This window comes from Phyllobates terribilis, unplaced genomic scaffold, assembly GCF_046119375.1.
Source record: "Phyllobates terribilis strain yellow unplaced genomic scaffold, ASM4611937v1 Scaffold_11__3_contigs__length_659146591, whole genome shotgun sequence".
NCBI classification, from domain to species: domain Eukaryota; kingdom Metazoa; phylum Chordata; class Amphibia; order Anura; family Dendrobatidae; genus Phyllobates; species Phyllobates terribilis.
Genome location: NW_027362771.1, coordinates 221,338,688 through 221,361,450, shown reverse-complemented (window position 1 = coordinate 221,361,450; position 22,763 = coordinate 221,338,688). Strand labels below are relative to the sequence as shown.

The 22,763-nt window shown below is 44.1% G+C and overlaps 1 protein-coding gene across 4 annotated transcripts in view; it reads left to right on the top strand.

The window, feature by feature from the left end:
* KCND2 (potassium voltage-gated channel subfamily D member 2) overlaps positions 1-22,763 on the top strand; it is a 677,709-nt gene that overhangs the window by 582,254 nt on the left and 72,692 nt on the right. For all 4 annotated transcript variants that reach the window (XM_073652073.1, XM_073652072.1, XM_073652075.1 and 1 more), the window contains exon 4: positions 18,256-18,351. In XM_073652073.1, coding sequence (XP_073508174.1) covers positions 18,256-18,351 — 96 coding nt within the window. The remainder of the gene's footprint in view (positions 1-18,255; positions 18,352-22,763) is intronic.

Here is a 22,763-nt window from a genome sequence, read left to right as displayed (position 1 = left end):
GAAGATGCCTCCCACCTTGCACCTGTCATTGCGGACTTGCAACTATCCCCATTCAAGTCCTTGTCCTGTCCCAATTGTACCTCTCCCATTCCTTGCAATGCAAGCGCAAGTATGCAGCCTGCCACCCACCCACCCCCAGGCTGCAATACCATACTGCTTGCTTGCACTTTAAATTGGGCCTTTTAGGCATGTGGAGGCGGAATCTGGCCACCACGCCATGGCTGTGTCGGCGGCCTGGTATCCATACTCAGTCCCCAGCCGCCTGGTGGCCGGGTGTCCCCGCTTGCTCCCCAGCCTCCAGGGGGTGGCCGGGTGTCCATATTCGGTCCCCAGCCACCCCTATTTGTCCCGGTAACCTTTCCCGCACTTTTGTTAGCCTGGCCTGCTTTAGGGCAGCATTGGCCGAGCCCACCGGACTATCAGACTCCTCTGGTGGGCCCTGGCTTCTCCATCAGGGGAGTTGAGAGTGCCAAGGTGAGGAGCATGATGAGGATGATAGAAGTTAGCATCTGCTTTGTTTTGTTGTAATGCAAGCGCATGTATGTAGTAGCGGTTAGGCCTGAGGTGGTCAGCATTTTGGCGCATATCCTACCTCCTCCGAGGATTGCTGGATGTTTTCCTGCTACTATCCAAGTTCTATGACTCCCGTTAAAACAAAGCTTCAGGTGATAAATGATGGATGAGGTAGTGGCAAAGGAGAAAGAGCAGGAGGAACAGGGACCATTCACATCAATATCAGGCCAGTCAACCAGATATGTCTTGTAGGATATGTTTCTGTGACAAAAGGAGCGGTTCGGCTACACAGTTATAGGGCATACAGTGAGTGCAATGCCTACCAAAAATTTCGAGGCACTCCAATGCCCCTTGGAAATGACATGGAGGTCAGAGGGCGTTAACTAAACCTTTTTTTCCATTTATAGCAACTGGGTCTCCTGTGCACTGTTGGCCTAAGCAGTGAATGGAAGGCTTTCCAAAAATTATGAGGAACTGCAATGCCCCTTACAAGAGCCATGTGTGGCACCCCAGGGGTCTGGTCACCACAGTAATAGAGATATTACGTCGGAGAGCAAGTGGGAGGTTTCCTGGTAAGGATCCCTTAAACATGCAACATCCTCCTGCCCCAGTCCTGGGAGGGGAGAATTCTGCCCTTATAAACTGGATCTGGGGCGGGGTTGAGTGAATCAGAGAACAGAGAACAGTCAGAGTCAGAGTGAGAGCAAGGGAAAGTAACAGCAAGGAGCTCTGTAGGAGCTAGGAGCTAAAGACCAGGGGCTGGAAGCTGAGCAGAGCTCGCCCTGGCAGAAGACAATAGGAACCGGACACAGGAGTCCGAGGCTGTGAGGACTTATATATCCAGCAGCAGAAACCAGCCGGCAGGGGATTTCAGGTCCTCTGGCCATAGAAGCCCGGAGGCTCAGTTACAAGCAAGGGACCAGCACCGCCGTCGTGGAGCGGAGGCTAACAGAAGGCCCCAAGACACCAGCCATACGGGTGAGCACTACACGGTACACTCAGGGACGTGGGCTACTTGTACCCGCTTACAGCATGGTAGCCAGGAAGAGTGCAGACAGACGGGGAGGCCTACAACTCCACCTGGCCAGGGGAACTCCTGCTTGCTCACAGACTGACCAGGCCTCTTATGCTAGTCAGTACTCCCAGGAGGGTCTACCTTATAATCATCAGTAAAGACCCTGAACTGCACTGCAAAGACTCTGAGTCATTCCTGCTGCGCTCGTGCACCATCACCCCCATCATCCACACTCACTGCCCTGAGTCTATGCTCCTCCCATGGGGAGTTATCCCATTCTCTGCTGCGCACACAACACCAGCCTCAGCAGTCTGCCTCGCAGCGGTGGTACTCCCTGACCGCAATCCACGGGTGGCGCAGTCGGACAATTAACCTCAAAACCTAAGAAAGACTGCCACTGGTTTGACCAGCCTGAGCCATGGGACCGGGTCACCCCCACGGAGACTACAGACCCCAGAGACCCGGCACCGGGTATCCCACACACGTGTACACACGGCCCAGGGGGCGCATCACATGCAGTACAGCATATTACAAACATAAGTCCCATTATTGGGGAGTGGGTCTCCCATAGTATTTGCTTATGCCTTGCAAGCAAAAGCTGCCAAAAATTAGGACGGAGCAACTTGCAATGCCCCTTACAAGAGCCATGCAGTACAACATATTACAAACATAAGTCCCATTATTGGGGAGTGGGTCTCCCATAGTATTTGCTTATGCTTTCCAAGCAAAAGCTGCCAAAAATTAGGACGGAGCAACTTGCAATGCCCCTTACAAGAGCCATGCAGTACAGCATATTACAAACATAAGTCCCATTATTGGGGAGTGGGTGTCCCATAGTATTTGCTTATGCCTTGCAAGCAAAAGCTGCCAAAAATAAGGACGGAGGAACTTGCAATGCTGGCACCCTGGTGGTATAGTGGTGGTGGAGGCTCAGGATAAGGAGAAGAAGATAAAACAGCCGAAACGAGGAAGCGTATACCCATGTGTGGGTGTAAAGCGGTGCATGTGAATACACCTCCCGAAATAACACAGTGGATTTGACTTTATGTTACTCTGCTGTCATTTGGTGGTGATGAGAAGTCTGGCCCAATCCAGCCCTTGTTCATTTTGATAAGGGTCAGCTTGTCAGCATTGTCAGTTGACAGGCGAGTGCGCTTATCAGTTATAATTCCCCCAGCGGCACTAAAAACACGCTCCGATAACACGCTAGCGGCAGGGCAGGCCAGGACCTCCAAGGTGTACAGAGCGAGTTCATTCCAAGTGTCCAGCTTGGATACCCAATAATTAAAAGGCACAGAGGAATCACGGAGGACGCTGATACGGTCGGCAAGGTACTCCCTCACCATCTTTTGAAACTTTCTACTCCTTGTGAGAGTACCCCGCGCCTCAGGGCCTGTAAGCTGGGCGGGTGTCAGAAAAGTGTCCCAGAACGTTGACAGTGTTCCCCTGCCTCTGCTGGATTGGAGTTGCATCTCTCTCTCCTGTACGCCTTGGTTGGGCAACGAACTGTGACCTCTGCCGCTAGCGTGTTCAGATGGGAATTTTTTTAAGAGTTCTGCAGCAAGGGCCTTCTGGTACTGCCCCATTTTTGTAGACCTCTCCACCTCAGGAATAAGAGAGTGAAAGTTCTCCTTGTAGCGGGGGTCTACAAGTGTCACCAACCAGTAATGACTGTCACCCAACATTTTGACAACGCGAGGGTCACAGTTAAGGCAGCGTAACATAAAGTCAGTCATGCGTGCCAGACTGGTAACGGGCAAGATTTCCGTGTCCTCACCAAGATGACGACTGACCATGTTCTCCTCCTCCTCCTCCTCCTCTTCCTCCTCCCCCCTGTCCTCAGGCCACCCACGCTGAACCGATGGTATGACACTTGTACAGGTACTACCGTCTACAACGCATGATAGCAGCTCCTGTTCTTCCTCCTCCTCCTCTCCCTCATTGTCCCCCAATGCACGTTGGGATGAGATGAGGCTGGGCTGTGTGTAATCACCCGCTACGGCTTCTTGATCCATCTCATCATACTCTGGCTGCAATGCCTCCTCTTTAATTCTCTGCAGAGAGCGTTGCAAAAGACAGACAAGTGGGATGCTGACACTAATGATGGCGTCATCGCCACTCACCATCTTGGTGGCCTCCTCAAAGTTTGTCAGGATGGTACATATGTCAGACATCCAGGTCCACTCCTGAGGTCTTATGTGTGGAGTCTGACCTGAATATCGACGGCCTAGTTGCAGCTGGTACTCCACAACTGCTCTCTTCTGCTCACAAATCCTTTGCAACATGTGGAGGGTAGAGTTCCGTGTGGGGACATCACACACCAGTCGGTGTGCCGGAAGCTGCAAACGCTGCTGCAACACAGCAAGGGCGGCTTAAGCTGTAGCCGACTTGCGAAAATGAGCTGACAGGCGGCGTACTTTCACGAGCAGATCTGGCAACTCGGGGTACGATTTAAGAAACCACTGAACCACGAGGTTAAGCACATGAGCCAGGCATGGTACGTGTGTGATCTCACCTCGCCTCAAAGCCCCCACCAGGTTACGGCCATTGTCACACACGACCATGTTGGGATGTAGGTTCAGCGGTCTCAGCCTCAGATCTGCCTGCTCTTTCACAGCTGTCCACAACTCTCAAGCAGTGTGAGGTTTATCACCTAAGCTTATGAGTTTCAGCACAGCCTGTTGCCGCTTGGCGGAGGCAGTACTGAAATGCTTCCAGCTTGTAACTGATGTGGTGATATCTGAGATGGAGGCTGAACATGAGGAGGAGGAGGACGAGGAGGATGCGCAGGAGCTGTACACTGTGGGGGCAACTCTGACTGACATAGGGCCCGCAATCCTCGGTGTGGGGAGGATGTGTTCCGTCCCAAGGTCCGACTGGGTCCCGGCTTCCACTATGTTTACCCAGTGTGCCGCCAGAGAGATGTACCGTCCCTGGCCACAAGCACTTGTCCACGTGTCCGTTGTCAGGTGGACTCTCCCAGTAACTGCATTGTTGAGGGCACGGCAGATGCTTTGGGACACGTGCTTGTGTAGTGCGGGGATGGCACACCGGGCAAAATAGTGTCGGCTGGGGACCGAGTACCGAGAGACGGCCACCGTCATAAGATTGCGGAAGGATTCCGTCTCCACCAGCCTAAAAGGCTGCATTTCCAATGCAAGCAGTCGTGAAATGTGCGAATTTAGGACTGTGGCCTGTGGGGCGTTAGCTGCGAATTTCCGCTTTCGTTCAAAGGTCTGGGATATGGACAATTGAACGCTGCGGTGGGACGTGGACGTGGACGTTGATGCTGTTTCTTGAGAAACTGCCATAACAATTGAAGACTGAGAGGAGGGGGCATCTTTACATGCAGTATGGACAGGCGATTGCCTTGCACACACAACAGGGGGTTCTATTGCACACACAACAGTGGAAGAAGCAGTGGTGACACCCGCTGACACTGGTCGTGGACCCTGGGTTTCGCCCCACAAAGTCGGGTGCTTTGCTGCCATGTGCCTGATCATGCTGGTGGTGGTCAGGCTGGTAGTTTTGTCACCCCTGCTGATGCTGGCATGGCAGGTGGAACATATGGTCTTTTTGGGGTTATCAGCTGAGTCTTTAAAATAATTCCAGACTCTGGAAGACCTACCGCTTGTACCGGCAACGTCCCTCGTGTTGGGGTTACGGGGAACGGTTGCCTGCCTTCTGTCTGCGGCCACCACACTGCTTCTTCCTGCCTGTTGGGGTACTCTGCCTCCCTCCCCCTGTGTGCTGCTGGCCTCACTCTGCATGTCCTCCTTCCACGTTGGGTCAGTTACTAGATCATCCACCACCTCCTCCTCTTCCACTTGCGCACCACGATCCTCCTCCTCACTTCCTGGCAATTGTGTCTCGTCATCGTCCACCTCTTGTGACAGATTGCCAACGTCGACTTCCTGTGGCCGTGGCTGTTCAAATATTTGGACATCGCAACATGGGATCTCCTCTTCCACCACTTCAAGCATATCAGGCGAGGGGCCCAAATATGGAAATGGACCAGTGAACAGCTCTTCAGAGTGTCCAAGTGTGGGATCACTTGCTGTCTGACGACACTCGGCATGGTGGGAGGAAGGAGCATCAGGGTGAGGAGGAGTATACGGTCGAGACTCACGGCTACTAAGAGTTGACCGTGTGGAAGACAGACCGGAGGTGGTGGTGCCCAGGTAACTGGAAGTATTATCTGCTATCCAATTATTAACCTGTTCACACTGATCAGTTCTCAATACTGGTGTTGTTCTGTGCTTCCCTAGTAATTCGGTCAAGAAGTGGGAGCGAGAATATGTGACTGTTGGTTGTGGCACATTTTCACCTTGGCCACGGCCTCGTCCTCTGCATGAACCATCACCAGAACGTCCACTTCCACGTCCCTTGCCACGCGCCTTGCCCATTGTAAATGAAGTAAAATAGCTTACACTTGCACTATCAATGGAAAAAGGGTAATAAAGAGTAGATTAGAACCGTGGAAGAGGAAAACCACAGTTATTGTTTACTGGGGTATACCACACTTTTTTAAATAGAGATATTTGCGGCTGAACAGTGAGCGACACACTCAAACTGCTTTTTTTTTTAGATACCAAAGGCCCAAAACTGGATAGTACAGCGATTTGACCCGTGGAACTGCGAAACCACACTGGGATGTCGGGCCTACACAAGACTATTTTCAACAGATATATTTTTGTGTCACAACAGTCAGGAGACACTACTGTTTTTCTTTACGGAAAATATACCAAAACCTGAATAATAGAGATTTTTTACCGTGGGATGGCAAAACCACAGTTATTGTTTACTGGGGTATACCACACTTTTTTAAATATATAGATTTGCGGCTGAACAGTGAGCGACACACTCAAACTGTTTTTTTTTTTAGATACAAATTGCCCAAAATGGATAATACAGAGGTTTGAACCGTGGAAGTGCAAAACAACACTTCTGTTTCTCTAGCCTACACCAGACTATTTTCAACAGTTATATTTGTGTCTGAAAAATCAGAGACACGCTTTTTTTTGGGGGGGGGGGGGGACACACCAAAAGGTTAATAAGACGGGTATTTGTTGTGTGTTTTGGAATGAAAACCCCCGACACCTGGTGCTAAGTCCAGCAATTTCAGCAACAGGAGCACACAGGACTGTAATGCAGCTTTTGCTGGTATAAACATTGTGTCTCCTATACAGCCTGCCTGCCTGGTATCTGGGATGGATATTAGTCCTGAAAAGGACTGTTTGTTTGTTCTGGCAGCCTTTACAGACCCTACACTAACTAATTCGCAGTTTATATCTCTCCCTAAATCAGCAGCGCTGTCCCTACACTGTCTAATCCGGAGCGACTGTGTCCAAGATGGCGGCGCCCGGTTTTAAATACTCGAGGTGACTCTGTGCGGCCAGCCAATAACTGTAATGCCCACAACCAACATGGCTGCAGCATTACAGTGACTGGCTGGCAATCCCTGCATGCTCATTGGCTCTTTAAAGAGCGCCAAATATGCAGGGCGGAGACCCAAGCTCCCGCCCGAGTAACCCGGAAATGCTCTGTGCTCGCCGAACATCCCGAGTAGCATGATGCTCGGGCGAGTACCGAGCAGTGTCGAGCATGTTCGCTCAACACTAGACACAACAGTAAATTGCTTAGTTTTACCATTAGTTTCCTATTAGATAAACTGGCAGGTGAACCATCAGATTTGAGAAGGTAGTTGTCCTACAAATGACCTGATGTCTCATATGCCTCATCATCATACATACAGAGGTCATACATTGAACCTTCAGCTTTTTTATTTCAATGAAGGATTCCAAGCAATTTCAGCAATATAGTAAAAACCTGCAGATACAATGACAATCCTGCTCAACATTTATAGCTGATTTAAGACGTATAAAAGGTTATCCCAGAATAAGAAAACCATAGTTTGAAATCAACGACTAAAAACTGAACTTTACTCCATTCAGTTATCACCAAGTAGTTCAACTGAAAAGAAGCTGTAAAAAGCGATCATTGATCTGTATGTCGCTTGGAGTTGTCATTTACTCAGCAGAATTTAGATGGGTAAAAAAACCTGGAAGCTACATTCATGCATCATTATGACCATCTTAACTTAAAGACGATGTACTGTATGACATCAGAAAAAGGAGTCTGTTTTTTCTTTTAAGAAAAAATGCCATTCTTGTGCATGAGCTATTGTCTGGTTCCTGCAACATCAGGGAAAGAATGAACCCAGAATGAATTGCACAACTTATCTATAGAAATGCCATCTATCTCAGCTGCTAGTGTGTTATTTCATTCTCTGGTAACATCTAGTGTAGATGGAACAGTAATATTCAGAGATTGTTTAAAGGTACAGTTACTAGGTGCACTGACAGCAGACAATACAAGACAATATGGTAGTTTAATAAGCTGGAAATACAAGAGTAAGTTGACATACACTGTAGGCAAGCTATCTGTGGTCAGTAACAGAAATCAGGCGGGTTTTCATGGAGCTAGAGGAACGTAGTCAAGCATGTCAGGAGTCAGGGTCAGATAGCTGTGGTCAGACATACAAAATACCATATTCCCAGATATATCTGTATTAGAGATGTGTATCGAATCTTTTGACTTTCAAATTTGCCGCCTTGAATGGAGTTTCCAAGAAATTTGATCTGCGGCAAATCTCAAAACTGTAAACTCTTTTACTGCCCTGAAAATAGGTTTATTACTCTCAGAAGACTCTTAGAACTCTATTAAAGCACTTTTGGGGTCTTTAATACAAACACGCTGTTATTAATGCCCAAGTGACCTCAACCTATCTTGCTAGGTGAAAAAGGATAGTAACCAGTGTTTTTTTAAGTTATCCCCCCTGCCAAAATATGCAATGTATGTAACCTTAAAATACTAAGATGCTATGTAGGTACATGTTTGGAAAGTTATTTACCAGACAGTCAGCAGTATTGTTGTGTTGTGTACAGTTGATAAATTTTAGTACTAAAACAGTTGAAAAGCCTTATTTTCTTTTTTTCAACATATCCCCTCGTTGCAAAAAAAATGCAATGTGCCTAACTCTAAAATGCTAAGCTTTGACATAGAACCAGGAAAAGGGTTCACCTTGTGTCAGTCTGCTGGATGTTGAGCAGAGTGGAGTGTGCTGTAGCTGGTGAGTGACCAACCAAAATATGAGCTGTAGCTGGGAGAGAGACAAGCCAGAGTATCTCTCTGAATGGAGACTGAGTGGGTCAGCCAGGAAAGCTGAGCAATCTGTGTGTTGGAGCTGCAGAGTAACATGTGGAGGCTGCAGCCTGTTCTGTGTGAACTGTTCATGGAGTTGAACACTTCTGTTTGGTGCTGTAAGCTTCTGGAGCTCAGGCTGAAGTTGATACCGATACTGGTAGGACCATATATCTCCTTTGTATAAAGTTTTCTCTGGGAGAAAGGACTGTAATCTGTTCGGGTAAGCTTACATTGACATATTGTTGAATGAACTGTTTATTTGATGTTATACTTTGTGCACATAAGAGGCTGTTTTGGTTTTGAATCCCTTGGAGTTTTATGAAAGCAATAAAACTACATGTTTGGAGCAAACCGCGTTGTCTGTGTGAACGATACCTAATGCCTACCTGAGAGTGTAGATCCCTACAATTGGTGTTTTGGGTGCAACCCAGAAGTCCCAAAGAGCACAGATGATTGAAGTGTAAAGATTGAATGTCTTGGGTAAAGGCAGCTACAGCATTGCCAACACAGTCTGAAGACATGGAGGAGCTGTTCTGCTGGAAGGTGACATTGCTGCGGTGTCATGGTATCCCTGATGCAGCTTGGGGGAGAGCTGAGAGACATCTCTTTAGTGGAATTGTGCGGAAGAGAACCAGGGTATGCAATGCCGTGGGCAAAATTCACCTAACACCTCGCTACAGAGACATGGTGGAACTGACCAAGTCCCAAAACCAATGGACTGCAGCATTGGCCGGCGCAACTCCTACTTAGCCTACTCTGCCTACATTGCTGCTCTTCATCCTGGCGAGGGGCATCAGCAATGCCAGGTGACTGTGAACGGTGTCCAAGTGATGGAACTTCTGGACTCAGGGAGTTTGGTGACCCTGGTAAGGGCTACACTTCTGCAAGTGCTAGTTCCCAGGAAGGCAGTGGGGGGTAAGGTGTATCCATGGAGAGGCCAAGAAGTATACTATGGCCCAGGTTAACATATGCATAGACTGTGGTTCCGTGGCCCACCAAGTGGGAGTGGTCAAGGACTTGTTGCATGCTATTGTTATCGGTCGAGATTTTCCTTTGTTCCGGGACTTAAGGGCTAATGATGTAGCACCCAGTAGTCCGGTGTGCTGCCAGGAGTCAGCTATGGTAACAAGGTCACACGATGTAAATGGTGAATTTCCTTTCACTGTACTGGCTAGAGAAGAGGAAGTAGTGTACTGTGCACAGACTATCGTCAGTGCACGCGAAGCAGAGCTGTGTGTGAGTTCTGTGTTTCTGCAGAGCTGTATGGTACTTATGCAAGTGTTGTGTGTGTTGTATGTTTGCTTCCTCTACTAGACTGAATGCATGTTGTAGGCAGTGAGTGTGTTTGTAATATGCATATAGCAGAGCTCTGCGTGTAATCTGTAGGTAGCAAAGCCCTGTGTTAAATGGTGTTCCCCAGGAGCTGGGAGCCAATAATCGTTTTTCACAATCAGCTCGGGTCAATTTAAAGCCCTGTATGCACTGTGGGTTGGCAGATGGTGCCCAGCCCTTGGCTTTGGGCAGAGGGGGAGGGTATTTAGAAAAGCCAAAAAGAACTAGGTTATATCCTAGCACTTCAGGTTTTAATTAGATGCACTGGATAGCTTTGACTAAGAGCCAAGAAATGGGTTCACCTTGTGTCAGTCTGCTGGATGTTGAGCAGAGTGGAGTGTGCTGTAGCTGGTAAATGACCATCCAAAATGTTAGCTGTAGCTGGAAGAGAGACAAGCCGGAGTCTCTCTCTGAATGGAGACTGCACGGGTCAACTAGGTAAGCTATGCAGTCAGTGTACTGGATCTGCAGAGTAATGTGTAGAAGCTGCCACCTGTTCAGTGTGAACTGTGCATGGAGTTGAACACTTCTGTTTGGCGCTTGAAGCTCCTGGAGCTCAGGCTGAAGGTGGTAATGAGAGACTGGTGGTACCTCTTTTGTGTATAAAGTTTGCTACGGGAAAAAGGACTTTAATCGGTTCAGGTGAGCCTGCACTGACATCTATGTGCCCTCTGAATGAACTGTTTATTTGCTATTATACTGTTATACCTTTGTGCCCAAAAGAGGCTATTTTGGTTTTGAATCCCTTAGAGTTTTATGAAAGCAATAAAACTGCACATGTTTGGACCAAACCGCATTGCCTGTGTGAACGCTACCTAATGCCTACCTGAGAGCATGGATCCCAACAGCCAGCAGTATTATTCTGGCACATTGGTTGTGAAAATTCAAACATTTAAACAATTGCGAAACATTACATTTTTTTTAAGTTTTTCCTTCCCCTTCAACAAAAATTCAAGATAACCCAAAATGCTATGTTTCAAAATCATTACCCATTGGATCTTACTGGAAACAAAAATATGGCAACAACATGTAGTATGGTCATGGGGTGTATGGTTGATACATTGGACTTTTAACACAAGTATTAAAAAAATGTAAATTTGTTCTCTGTATAAAAGATTTTAAAGAATTGTACAACTGGTACTTTCCAAAAAACTAGCGGGACAAGAAAAGCTTGTTATCTTTGCATTCCAAAAGCAAGCACCTGCAACAGGCCGCATTAGGGCGGCTAATTATTGGATGACTACAAGAAAAAAGTGTGCGATTAAAAAATTATATTTTTTAACACACTCACCCTGTGAGGTAGACACTTGATTTTACATTTCTGGATTCTCGAGATTTGTGATTTGTGTTTAAAAAAATATGGCCTCCCTGCCTGTGACACACATTCCTAGATTTCAGGATACTTGTTTTATTAGCAAAATTAGGATACAGGATATTAGACTGCCCTTCTGGTTTGCAATTGCAATGTACAGTTAGGTCCATATATATTTGGACAGAGACAACATTTTTCTAATTTTGGTTCTAGACATTACCACAATGAATTTTAAACAAAACAATTCAGATGCAGTTGAAGTTCAGACTTTCAGCTTTCATTTGAGGGTATCCACATTAAAATTAGATGAAGGGTTTAGGAGTATCAGCTCCTTAACATGTGCCACCCTGTTTTTAAAGGGACCAAAAGTAATTGGACAGATTAAATAATTGTAAATAAAATGTTCATTTCTAGTACTTGGTTGAAAACCCTTTGTTGGCAATGACTGCCTGAAGTCTTGAACTCATGGACATCACCAGACGCTGTGTTTCCTCCTTTTTGATGCTCTGCCAGGCCTTCACTGTGGTGGTTTTCAGTTGCTGTTTGTTTGTGGGCCTTTCTGTCTGAAGTTTAGTCTTTAACAAGTGAAATGCATGCTCAATTGGGTTGAGATCAGGTGACTGACTTGGCCATTCAAGAATATTCCACTTCTTTGCTTTAATAAACTCCTGGGTTGCTTTGGCTTTATGTTTTGGGTCATAGTTCATCTGTAGTATGAAACGACGACCAATCAGTTTGGCTGCATTTGGCTGGATCTGAGCACACAGTATGGCTCTGAATACATCAGAATTCATTCGGCTGCTTCTGTCCTGTGTCACATCATCAATAAACACTAGTGACCCAGTGCCACTGGCAGCCATGCATGCCCAAGCCATCACACTGCCTCCGCCGTGTTTTACAGATGATGTGGTATGCTTTGGATCATGAGCTGTGTAACATACCTGGCGGCGTCCTTGCATAGTGGTCCATCTCCCACTGTGCAAGAGCGCGCACTTGATTTCCAGTCCAGACTGCCACTCTGGATTTTTTCCATACTGTCTGCTTTGCTGTGCTCTGGCTGCTTAGGGCAACGCCCGCTGAACTTCCTGTTTCTTGTAGCTGATGCAGACACACCCCTAATGCGTCGTCAGCCTATTGCTGTCTGTCACCTGGTATTTAAACCAGCTCCTCTTTGGAATCCATGCCTGAGCATCTTGCTCTGTCAGTTGGATTCTTGTCACTGATGTGCCAGGTCCTGTCTATGTTTCCTGCCTTGCGGTATCAGTTCCCGTGTCTGAACTGTGTCCTGTCTGTGTACTCTAGCCAGCTGTCTGTCTGCCTTCCTGGAGTCTGTATTTCCAGGCCTGTCTGAACACGCTCCTAGCCTGTTCGTCTCGCCCTCTGGGGGCCGCATACCCAGACTCGCTCCTGTATTTGTTGCAGTACAGTTCCTGTCTGAACTGTCTCCTAGCTTCCTACCTGTTTTGTCTTTTTGTCCGTTTGTTCCCTTTTTCTGCAGTGTCTGAACCAGCACTTGGCTTTACCTAGGCTCGTTCCTGCATTTTGTTGCAGTAACTGTTCTTGTCTGAACTGTCTCCTAGCTTCTTACCTGTTTTGTCTTTATGTCCGTTTGCTCCCTTTTTCTGTAGAATCTGAACCTGCACCTAACTTCTACTCGTTGTCATTGTACTTCCGTTTGTGAGTTGGAGTCCTTTCGCTACTTCTTTGCAAGTACCTTGTGTGTATCTGGTTCTGCCTTTCTTTTCCAGTCTGTTCCGTGTGAACAGAGCCCTGTCCCCTTTGCTTTGTCTTTTTTTACCGCTTCGGCGATTTATCTCTGTCCTGTCTTACCGCTTCGGCGGTTCCTGCCCGCTCAGCCTTGTCCACCGCATTTGTGGTTTTGCTCTGCTCAGCCCTGTCCACTGCGTCTGCGGTTTTGCTCTGCTCGGCCTAGTCCACCGCGTCTGCGGTTTTGCTCTGCTCAGCCTTGTCTACCGCGTCTGCGGTTTCGCTCTGCTCAGCCTTGTGTACCGCGTCTGCGTTTTTGCTCTGCTCAGCCTTGTCCACCGCGTCTGCGGTTTCGCTCTGCTCAGCCTTGTCTACCGCGTCTGCGGTTTCGCTCTGCTCAGCCTTGTCTACCGCATCTGCGGTTTCGCTCTGCTCAGCAGATACTTAGTTACGCCCCTCCAGGCACTCTCCGTTTCATGGCACAGTGGAATCACTAATCACGCACAAGTCCGGTCTAGCCTTTTTATTCTTGATGCTTATGAGTGGCTTGCACCATGCAGTGAACCCTCTGTATTTACTTTCATGCAGTCTTCTCTTTATGGTAGATTTGGATAGCTGTATGAAGTTTTTAAAAAATGCTGTTATTCAGGAACTGTGATAGCAGTATATCACAGATCAATTAATTCACAGTCACATAGCTATGCAGGTACAGCACCTCGCAATTTCACTTGAATCTTTATATTATTATTCACAGGCTGACTACCACTCCCATTTTCAATGAGCTTTAACCCCAGTTCAGTACTACAACACAATCTAATTTTTTTTTGGTCCAATGTGGAATGAGCTGTGCACTCTGACCTTTATCTCTACACTATTAAAGTATAAAGAGGCATTATATAAGAGAAAATCAAATATTTGGTTTAACAACAACATCAACTCTTCTAGGTACATTTGCAGGGATTTGTTAGGATTATTGTCTAGCTGTACTAAACAGGTGATAATTGATAATAATCATAATTATTTTCATATGTAAGGTAATACACAGCCTTTAACTGAAACAGAAACTGCTGTGTAGGAGGTGAGTAGCAGTAAGACTCTGCTACAAAGCTATGGTTGTGGAAGACAGTTTCATTTCACAGATAACTCTCAATGGCAAGACAGAGCACAGCAACAATACACAAGGTAGTTATACTGCATCAGCAAAGGCTCTCCCAGGCAAAGATTTCAAAGCAGTCTGGGGTTTCAAGATGTGATGTTTAAGCTCTTTTGAAGAAGCACCAACAAATGGGTAATGTTGAGCATCGCAGATGCAGTAATTGGCCAAAAAATTTAGTGCAGCAGATAAAAACACCTCATGCATTCTTCCTATCAAAATCAGAAGATGTCCAGCTGTGCCATCAGCTCAGAACTGTCAGCAACCAGTGCAACCAAGCTACACGAATCGACTATTCAGAGAAGTCTAGCCATTAGTGGTCTTCGTGGATGAATTGCAGCCAAAAGGCTATGTACCTTCAACATTGTAATAAGACCAAGTGACTCAACTATACACAAAAAGATAGGAACTATGGTGCAGAAAAATGGCAGCATGTGTTCTGGATTGCCGAGTTAGAATTTGAAATATTTTGCTGTAAAAAGTAAGCTTATTTGCTGGAGAAATAAGTGTCTGCAAGGAACAGTTAAACATGTGAGCGGTTACTTACAAGTTTGGGGTCACATTTCACCAAATGGAGTTAAGAATTTGATCAATGGTGTCCTCAATGCTGAGAAATATAGGCCAATATTTATCTATCATGCATTATCATCAGGGTGGTGTCTGACTGGCTTCAAATGTAAGCTGAGGCAGAACAATGACCCCAAACATATGGCCAATGTCATTAAAAACTATTTTCAGCATGAAGAAGAAGTAGGAGCTCTGGAAGGCATGATATGGCCCCCAAAGATCCCTGATCTCAATATCATTGAGTCTCCCTGGGATTACTTGAAAAAACAGAAGGATTTCCGTAAGTCTACATCCACAGAAGTTTGTTCTTCCAAGATGTTTGGACCAACCTCACTGCTGAGCGCCTTTGAAAACTGTCTACAAGTGTACCTAGAGGAATTGATGCTTTCTTCAAGGCAAACAGTGGTCACACCAAGTATTGATTTGACTTTGATTTCTATTTTGTTTATTCACATTGCAGTTTGTTAATTGATAAAAATAAACTATTATCACTTCTGTTTTTTAAAATATTCTTACATTGCAGCATTTTGTCCACACCAGCCTAAACCTACAGTACAGACCAAAAGTTTGGACACACCTTCTCATTTAAAGATTTTTCTGTATTTTCATGACTATGAAAATTGTGCAATCACACTGAAGGCATCAAAACTATGAATTAACACATGTGGAATTATATACTTAACAAAAAAGTGTGAAACAACTGAAAATATGTCTGATATTCTAGGTTCTTCAAAGTAGCCACCTTTTGCTTTGATGACTGCTTTGCACACTCTTGGCATTCTCTTGATGAGCTTCAAGAGGTAGTCACCGGAAATGGTTTTCACTTCACAGGTGTGCCCTGTCAGGTTTAATAAGTGGGATTTCTTGCCTTATAAATGGGGTTGGGACCATCAGTTGTATTGTGCAAAAGTCTGGTGGATACACAGCTGATAGTCCTACTGAATAGACTGTTAGAATTTGTATTATGGCAAGAAAAAAGCAGCTAAGTAAAGAAAAACGAGTGGCCATCATTACTTTGAGAAATGAAGGTCAGTCAGTCCGAAAAATTGGGAAAACTTTGAAAGTGTCCCCAAGTGCAGTTGCAAAAACCATCAAGCGCTACAAAGAAACTGGCTTACATGAGGACCGCCCCAGGAAAGGAAGACCAAGAGTCACCTCTGCTTCTGAGGATAAGTTTATCCGAGTCACCAGCCTCAGAAATCGCAGGTTAACAGCAGCTCAGATTAGAGACCAGGTCAATGCCACACAGAGTTCTAGCAGCAGACACATCTCTTCAACAACTGTTAAGAGGAGACTTTGTGCAGCAGGCCTTCATGGTAAAATAGCTGCTAGGAAACCACTGCTAAGGACAGGCAACAAGCAGAGAGAGACTTGTTTGGGCTAAAGAACACCAGGAATGGACATTAGACCAGTGGAAATCTGTGCTTTGGTCTGATGAGTCCAAATTTGACTTCTTTGGTTCCAACCACCGTGTCTTTGTGCGACGTAGAAAAGGTGAACGGATGGACTCTACATGCCTGGTTCCCACCATGAAGCATGGAGGAGGAGGTGTGATGGTGTGGGGGTGCTTTGCTGGTGACACTGTTGAGGATTTATTCAAAATTGAAGGCATACTGAACCAGCATGGCTACCACAGCATCTTGTAGCGGCATGCTATTCCATCCGGTTTGTGTTTAATTGGACCATCATTTATTTTTCAACAGGACAATGACCCCAAACACACCTCCAGGCTGTGTAAGGGCTATTTGACCAAGAAGGAGAGTGATGGGGTGCTACGCCAGATGACCTGGCCTCCACAGTCACCAGACCTGAACCCAAACAAGATGGTTTGGGGTGAGCTGGACCGCAGAGTGAAGGCAAAAGGGTCAACAAGTGCTAAGCATCTCTGGGAACTCCTTCAAGATTTTTGGAAGACCATTTCCGGTGACTACCTCTTGAAGCTCATCAAGAGAATGCCAAGAGTGTGCAAAGCAGTCATCAAAGCAAAAGGTGGCTACTTTGAAGAACCTAGAATATAAGACATATTTTCAGTTGTTTCACACTTTTTTGTTAACTATATAATTCCACATGTGTTAATTCATAGTTTTGATGCCTTCAGTGTGAATGTACAATTTTCATAGTCAAGAAAAATCTTTAAATGAGAAGGTGTGTCCAAACTTTTGGTCTGTACTGTATATATATATATATATATATATATATATATATATATATATATATATATATATATATATATATATATATATATATATATATATATATATAAGCCGGGCTGAAGATGCTGGCCACAAAAGTGAAGACTGCCCTGGTCCAGCTGCAATGAAGAACTTGACTGCATGCTGAACCAGGGCAGTGATAAACTCTAAGATATAGTATAGTGTGAGTGTGTTTATGTGTGTGTGTTTGTGTATCTAAGATATAGTACAGTGTGCGTCTATCTAACTTGCAGCCAATGAGAACCACACTCAGTGAGACTTACACTGTCCAGCGCAGCACGGTGGCGCAGTGGTTAGCACTGTTGCTTTTCAGCACTAGGGTCCTGGGTTCAAATTCCACCAAGAACAACATCTGCAAGGAGTCTGTATGTTCTCCCTGCTTTCACACAGTTTCCTCCCACATTCCAACAACACACTGATAAGAATTTGGATTATGAGCTCCATTGGGGACAGTGATGACAATGTATGTAAAACACTGCGGAATATGATGGCGCTACATAAGCAAAGCATAATATTAAATCCCTACAAGGTTTCTCCCTGAAGGAAAAATGTATTTTGCTAGAGAATGGGGCTGGGATGAAATATCAAACTTATTCTGTTTTTGGGGGGGAATGTTTAATCAAAATAGGAAAAATGTATATCAATATACATGCTGAAAATCCATGTTATGAGCATAATGTTTTGTAAACAAAATAGGTAACCAATTAAGCAATTATTACATTTTAAAAATAAAAGCTGACATTTAATTAGTTCCTATAGTATTGACGTAGAACAATTATTGCTTTAGGTCCATATTGCTCTATAATAATACAGGTCTTATGATAGCTTTCAGAAAAAAAAATTCAATGAGAGATCTTCTTTAATACCTTTGGTATATTAAAGTATTTATGGAAGCTAAATGTAAGAGGAGCAAGGCCGAAAGGACATGGAAGATTTGTTACATGCTCTTCTGCTCCCTGGATTCACATAGCAAATCAGAACTGTGCATACTGTACTGTAGATGCATATGTTAGCAGCGTATAAAGAGGCACCATAGAAATAACGGATTGCTTTAATATGTCAGAAGGAATACATGGGAATTGAAAAGATTTTTCTTTAAAAATGTAAGAAATAGTAATAAAAGATTTTTTTCTTCTTTACTAATGCAAAAATATAAGTATTGACATTAATATTTGATTCACATTTATATTTTAAAAAGTAGCTGAAAGTAAAAATATTGTATTTCTCTGATTTACAGGGTTCCAGCGAAGAGGAACAAGCTCTTGTTACCAAAACCAGATCTACATTTGCAACACAGCATCACCACTTGCTTCACTGTCTGGAAAAGACCACGGTAGGGAAATTGAAACAATTTCCTTTTGTTGAAAACAAAATAACATGAGCTTTGTATTAGTTTTATTCCAGATGAGCTACAATCGCTCTTGAAAATGTTTACAGTCCTGCTATGCCGAGACAATCGCTGAGTCCAATTCTTTTTTTTTTACATTACATTAGTTGTTTTTCTCCAAAGAAGAAATCATTGTTGACTTTACTGCGCCCTTTATCACTCATGTTTAGACATTTTTCTAAGTTAGTTTTTCTATGTCAATTGTCTCCCTTTAAAAGTTAATCTATGAGGCATGATTTAGTAAAGTCAGAAAGTTTCAACATTATTTTATAAATTCATTTTTATTTTTCAATACGATTTACAGCTGCATATAAAATTATTCTACATTAAAAAGGAAAACATTGTACCTAAGGCTGCGTGCCCACTATGCGTTTTTCAAGCGTTTTTGCCGCGGAATTTCCGCAGCGACTTGGTAATACGTGCCCCATGGTTCCCAAGGATAATCCGCATGTGCTGAGCACATGCTGCGGAGATTTCCGCTGCAGATTATCATTGCGGAAAAATCCGCAGCATGTCCATTAATTTTGCGGACACGCAGCGTAATTGCCGCCATTGATTTGCATTGAAACGCTTGATATCCGCATCACTACATGTGCACATGCGGATATTAAGCAATTCAATGTGCGGATGGTACCCGGGTGTGGAGGAGAGGAGACTCTCCTCCAGACCCGGGTACCATAGAACCTGTAAAAAAAGAATTTAAAATAAAAAGTAAGGATTATACCCGGCCTCCTCAGCGATACGTGCGGTGTGTTGAGCGGCGTGCGGTGGTGTGAGGAACTGACATGACGTCATTGTGTCATGTGACAGGTCACGCGACCGCTGACGTCGGCGGTCGTGTGACCTGTCACATGACTCAATGACGTCATCACAGGTCCTACACACCACCGCGAGACATCGGGGAGACCGGACGCATCGGAGAAGGAGACCGGGGGCCATGAGAAGGTAAGTATAATCTTTATTTTTTAGTTTTTACCATTCTTATTCTTTTTTTCTAACTATTACTTGGTCAAACTATATAAATCCATGCCGGTTGCATGGATTTATATAGTGTGACCAAGTTGTCAAGCACTTTTCCAAGTGATGCTAAAATCGCTTGGAAAGCGCTTGATAACCCGCTTGCAGAAATGCATGTAAAATCGCTTGACAAACGCTTCTACCTGGCAGGAAAAACGCATGTAAAATCCGCATGCGTTTTTCCTGCCAGGGAGAAGTGGAAAAAATTTGCAGCATTTCTGCATTGTGGGCACATAGCCTTAATGGTGGCTGCAAGACAGTTACAAGCAATATTAAAAATAAAAAATAATATTAAAATATCATTAATTATATTTATACTAATTATTATAAATACTAATTGAAAGTAATAATGAAAAATAAAAAATATATAAACAACCACTAAAAAAAAAATCTGGAAGGTGGAAGTTGGCCATATTGCATGTTGGTCTTCTGCGTGTAGGGTGGACAAATGCTTGTTGATCACACATGGTGTACTTCCATGCAGTTCTGATAATTGTAAGAGACCAATGATAAGAATGTGTTAACAAATACTAGAAATAACATCTGCTTCATACATTAAATATACAGTTATATACAATAAATTCCCACCCTGTTATAAAAATGTTAGACGGTTTTAAAAGACAGTACCAGATAACTATGGTGGAGTACTGAATTTATCAATCTTATTAACTCTACACATTATCCAAAGGAAGTGATATTAGCCTCAACTAAGTAGAAGATACCCCTACTGATGTCAATTATATCTATACCTGTTCCTCCCTAGTAAAAAGACCAACTATCTTAAAAAGTATGGTACCCTACAGAATATATTGGTTCATTTTTCTTGTACTGATCCAGCACACAGCCTGTATTTTAGTCAATTCTCCTGCACAGCTGTATTTTGGTGTGTTAAATCAGTTTTCTGTCTTCCTGAGAAATTTGTCCAAAGAGGTAAAATATGAAAAAAAAACAATAATAATAAAAGAAATTATACACTCTAAATAAATCTCATTGCCATTTAAGTGCTAATATTCCAGTCTCACTCATGTTCCATTAATGAAAGTTGCAGCGAATCCTTGACCACAGCGATGTACCATTGAGGACAGAGGGTGGATGAAGTGGTTACGTGTGTTAATATGACACAGCATTGCTACAGTCAATTAAACAGTGACTGGTGAGGAGACAAGGCTGATAAGTCAGGATATTTAACCAGTGAGTATATGTCCTTTAAATACTTTAACATATTTCACCTACTGGGTTAAATTAGGACTCGGAAAACCCCTTTAAATTGGTATTTCAGCCTTAACAAGTTGTTACCTATTCAGTAGATAACTGATAGCTGTTAGATTGGTGTAGTTCCCACAGCTGGTACCCCCTTGGATCACAAGGGCAGAAAATTTGTGCTTCCTGTCCTCTATTGGCTGCAAAAGGAGGTGAATATGTATGACACTAAGAAAGCCTAGTGCAGTACATCTTCAGTGTCACATAGCTCCCAACCATCCTGGATTCATGCATCAGGGATGTGACCTGACTTCTAATACTCAACTGTCTCCAATATCATCATGGCTTTGTGGCTCCTCCTCCTCGGAGAGCAGGGCTGCATCTCTCTGCACTGACTTAAATTAAATAAACGATTCCCTTCACCTGTGATCTTGTCTTCCCAGTACTTGAACTCACAACTCCATGTTCACAGGCAGCAGCTCTAGCTATGAGCCACAAGCACTTTGATAGACATGGGAGATTTTGGTAATCTTGAGCTGTATTGCAGGCAGTAATCCCAGAAGCAGATTATACAGGTACAGGTGCTTCTCACAAAATTAGAATCATCAAAAAGTTAATTTATTTCAGTTCTTCAATACAAAAAGTGAAACTCTCATATTATATGGAGTCATTACAAAAAGAGTAATCTATTTCAAGTGTTTATTTCTGTTAATGTTGATGATTATACCTTACAGCCAATGAAAACACAAAAGTCATTATCTCAGTAAATTAGAATACTTTATAACACCAGCTTGAAAAATGATTTTAAAATCTGAAATGTTGGTCTACTGAAATGCATGTTCAGTAAATGCACTCAATACTTGGTCGGGGCTTCTTTTGCATCAATTACTGCATCAATGAGGCGTGGCATGGAGGCAATCAGCCTGTGGCACTGCTGAGGTGTTATGGAAACACAGGTTGCTTTGATAGCAGCCTTCAGCTCGTCTGCATTGTTGGGTCTGGTGTCTCTTATCTTCCTCTTGACAATACCCCATAGATTCTCTGTGGGGTTAAGGTCAGGCGAGTTTGCTGGTTAATCAAGCACAGTGATACTGTTGTTTTTAAACCAGGTATTGGTACTTTTGGCAGTGTGGACAGATGCCAAGTCCTGCTGGAGAATGAAATTTCCATCTCCAAAAATCTTGTTGGCAGAGGGAAGCATTAAGTGCTGTAAAATTTTCTGGTAGACGGTTGCGCTGACTTTGGTCTTGATAAAACACAGTGGACCTACACCAGCAGATGACATGGCTCCCCAAACCATCACTGATTGTGGAAACTTCACACTAGACCTCAAGCAGCTTGGATTGTGTGCCTCTCCACTCTTCCTCCAGCCTCCGGGACCTTGATTTCCAACTGAAATGCAAAATTTACTTTCATCTGAGAGCAACATCTTGGACCACTGAGCAACAGTCCAGGTCTTTTTCTCCTTGGCCCAGGTAAGACGCTTCTGGCGTTGTCTATTGGTCATGAGTGGCTTGACATAAGGAATGTGACACTTGTAGCCCATGTCCGGGATACATCTGTGTGTGGTGGCTCTTGAAGCAATGACTCCAGCAGCAGTCCACTCCTTGTGAAATTTTTGAATGGCCTTTTCTTAACAATCCTTTCAAGACTGCGGTTATCCCGGTTACTTGTGCACTTTTTTCTACTACACTTTTTCCTTCCACTCAACTTTCCATTAATATGCTTGGATACAGCACTCTGTGAACAGCCAGCTTCTTTTGCAATGACCTATTGTGGCTTACCCTCATTGTGGAGTGTGTCAATGACTGCCTTCTGGACATCTGTCAAGACAGCAGTCTTCCCCATGATGGTGGAGCCTACTGAAACAGACTAAGAGACCTTTATAGATTGGTAAGAAGCATTTGCAGGTGCTTTTGTTAATTATTCTAATTTACTGAGATAATAACTTTTGTGTTTTTAATAGCTGTAAGCCGTAATCATCAACATTAACAAAAATAAACACTTGAAATAGATCACTCTTTTTGTAATCACTCTATATAATATATGAGTTTCTCTTTTTGTATTGAAGAAATGAAATAAATTAACTTTTTGATGATATTCTATCTAATTTTGTGAGAAGCACCTGTATATAGAGATGC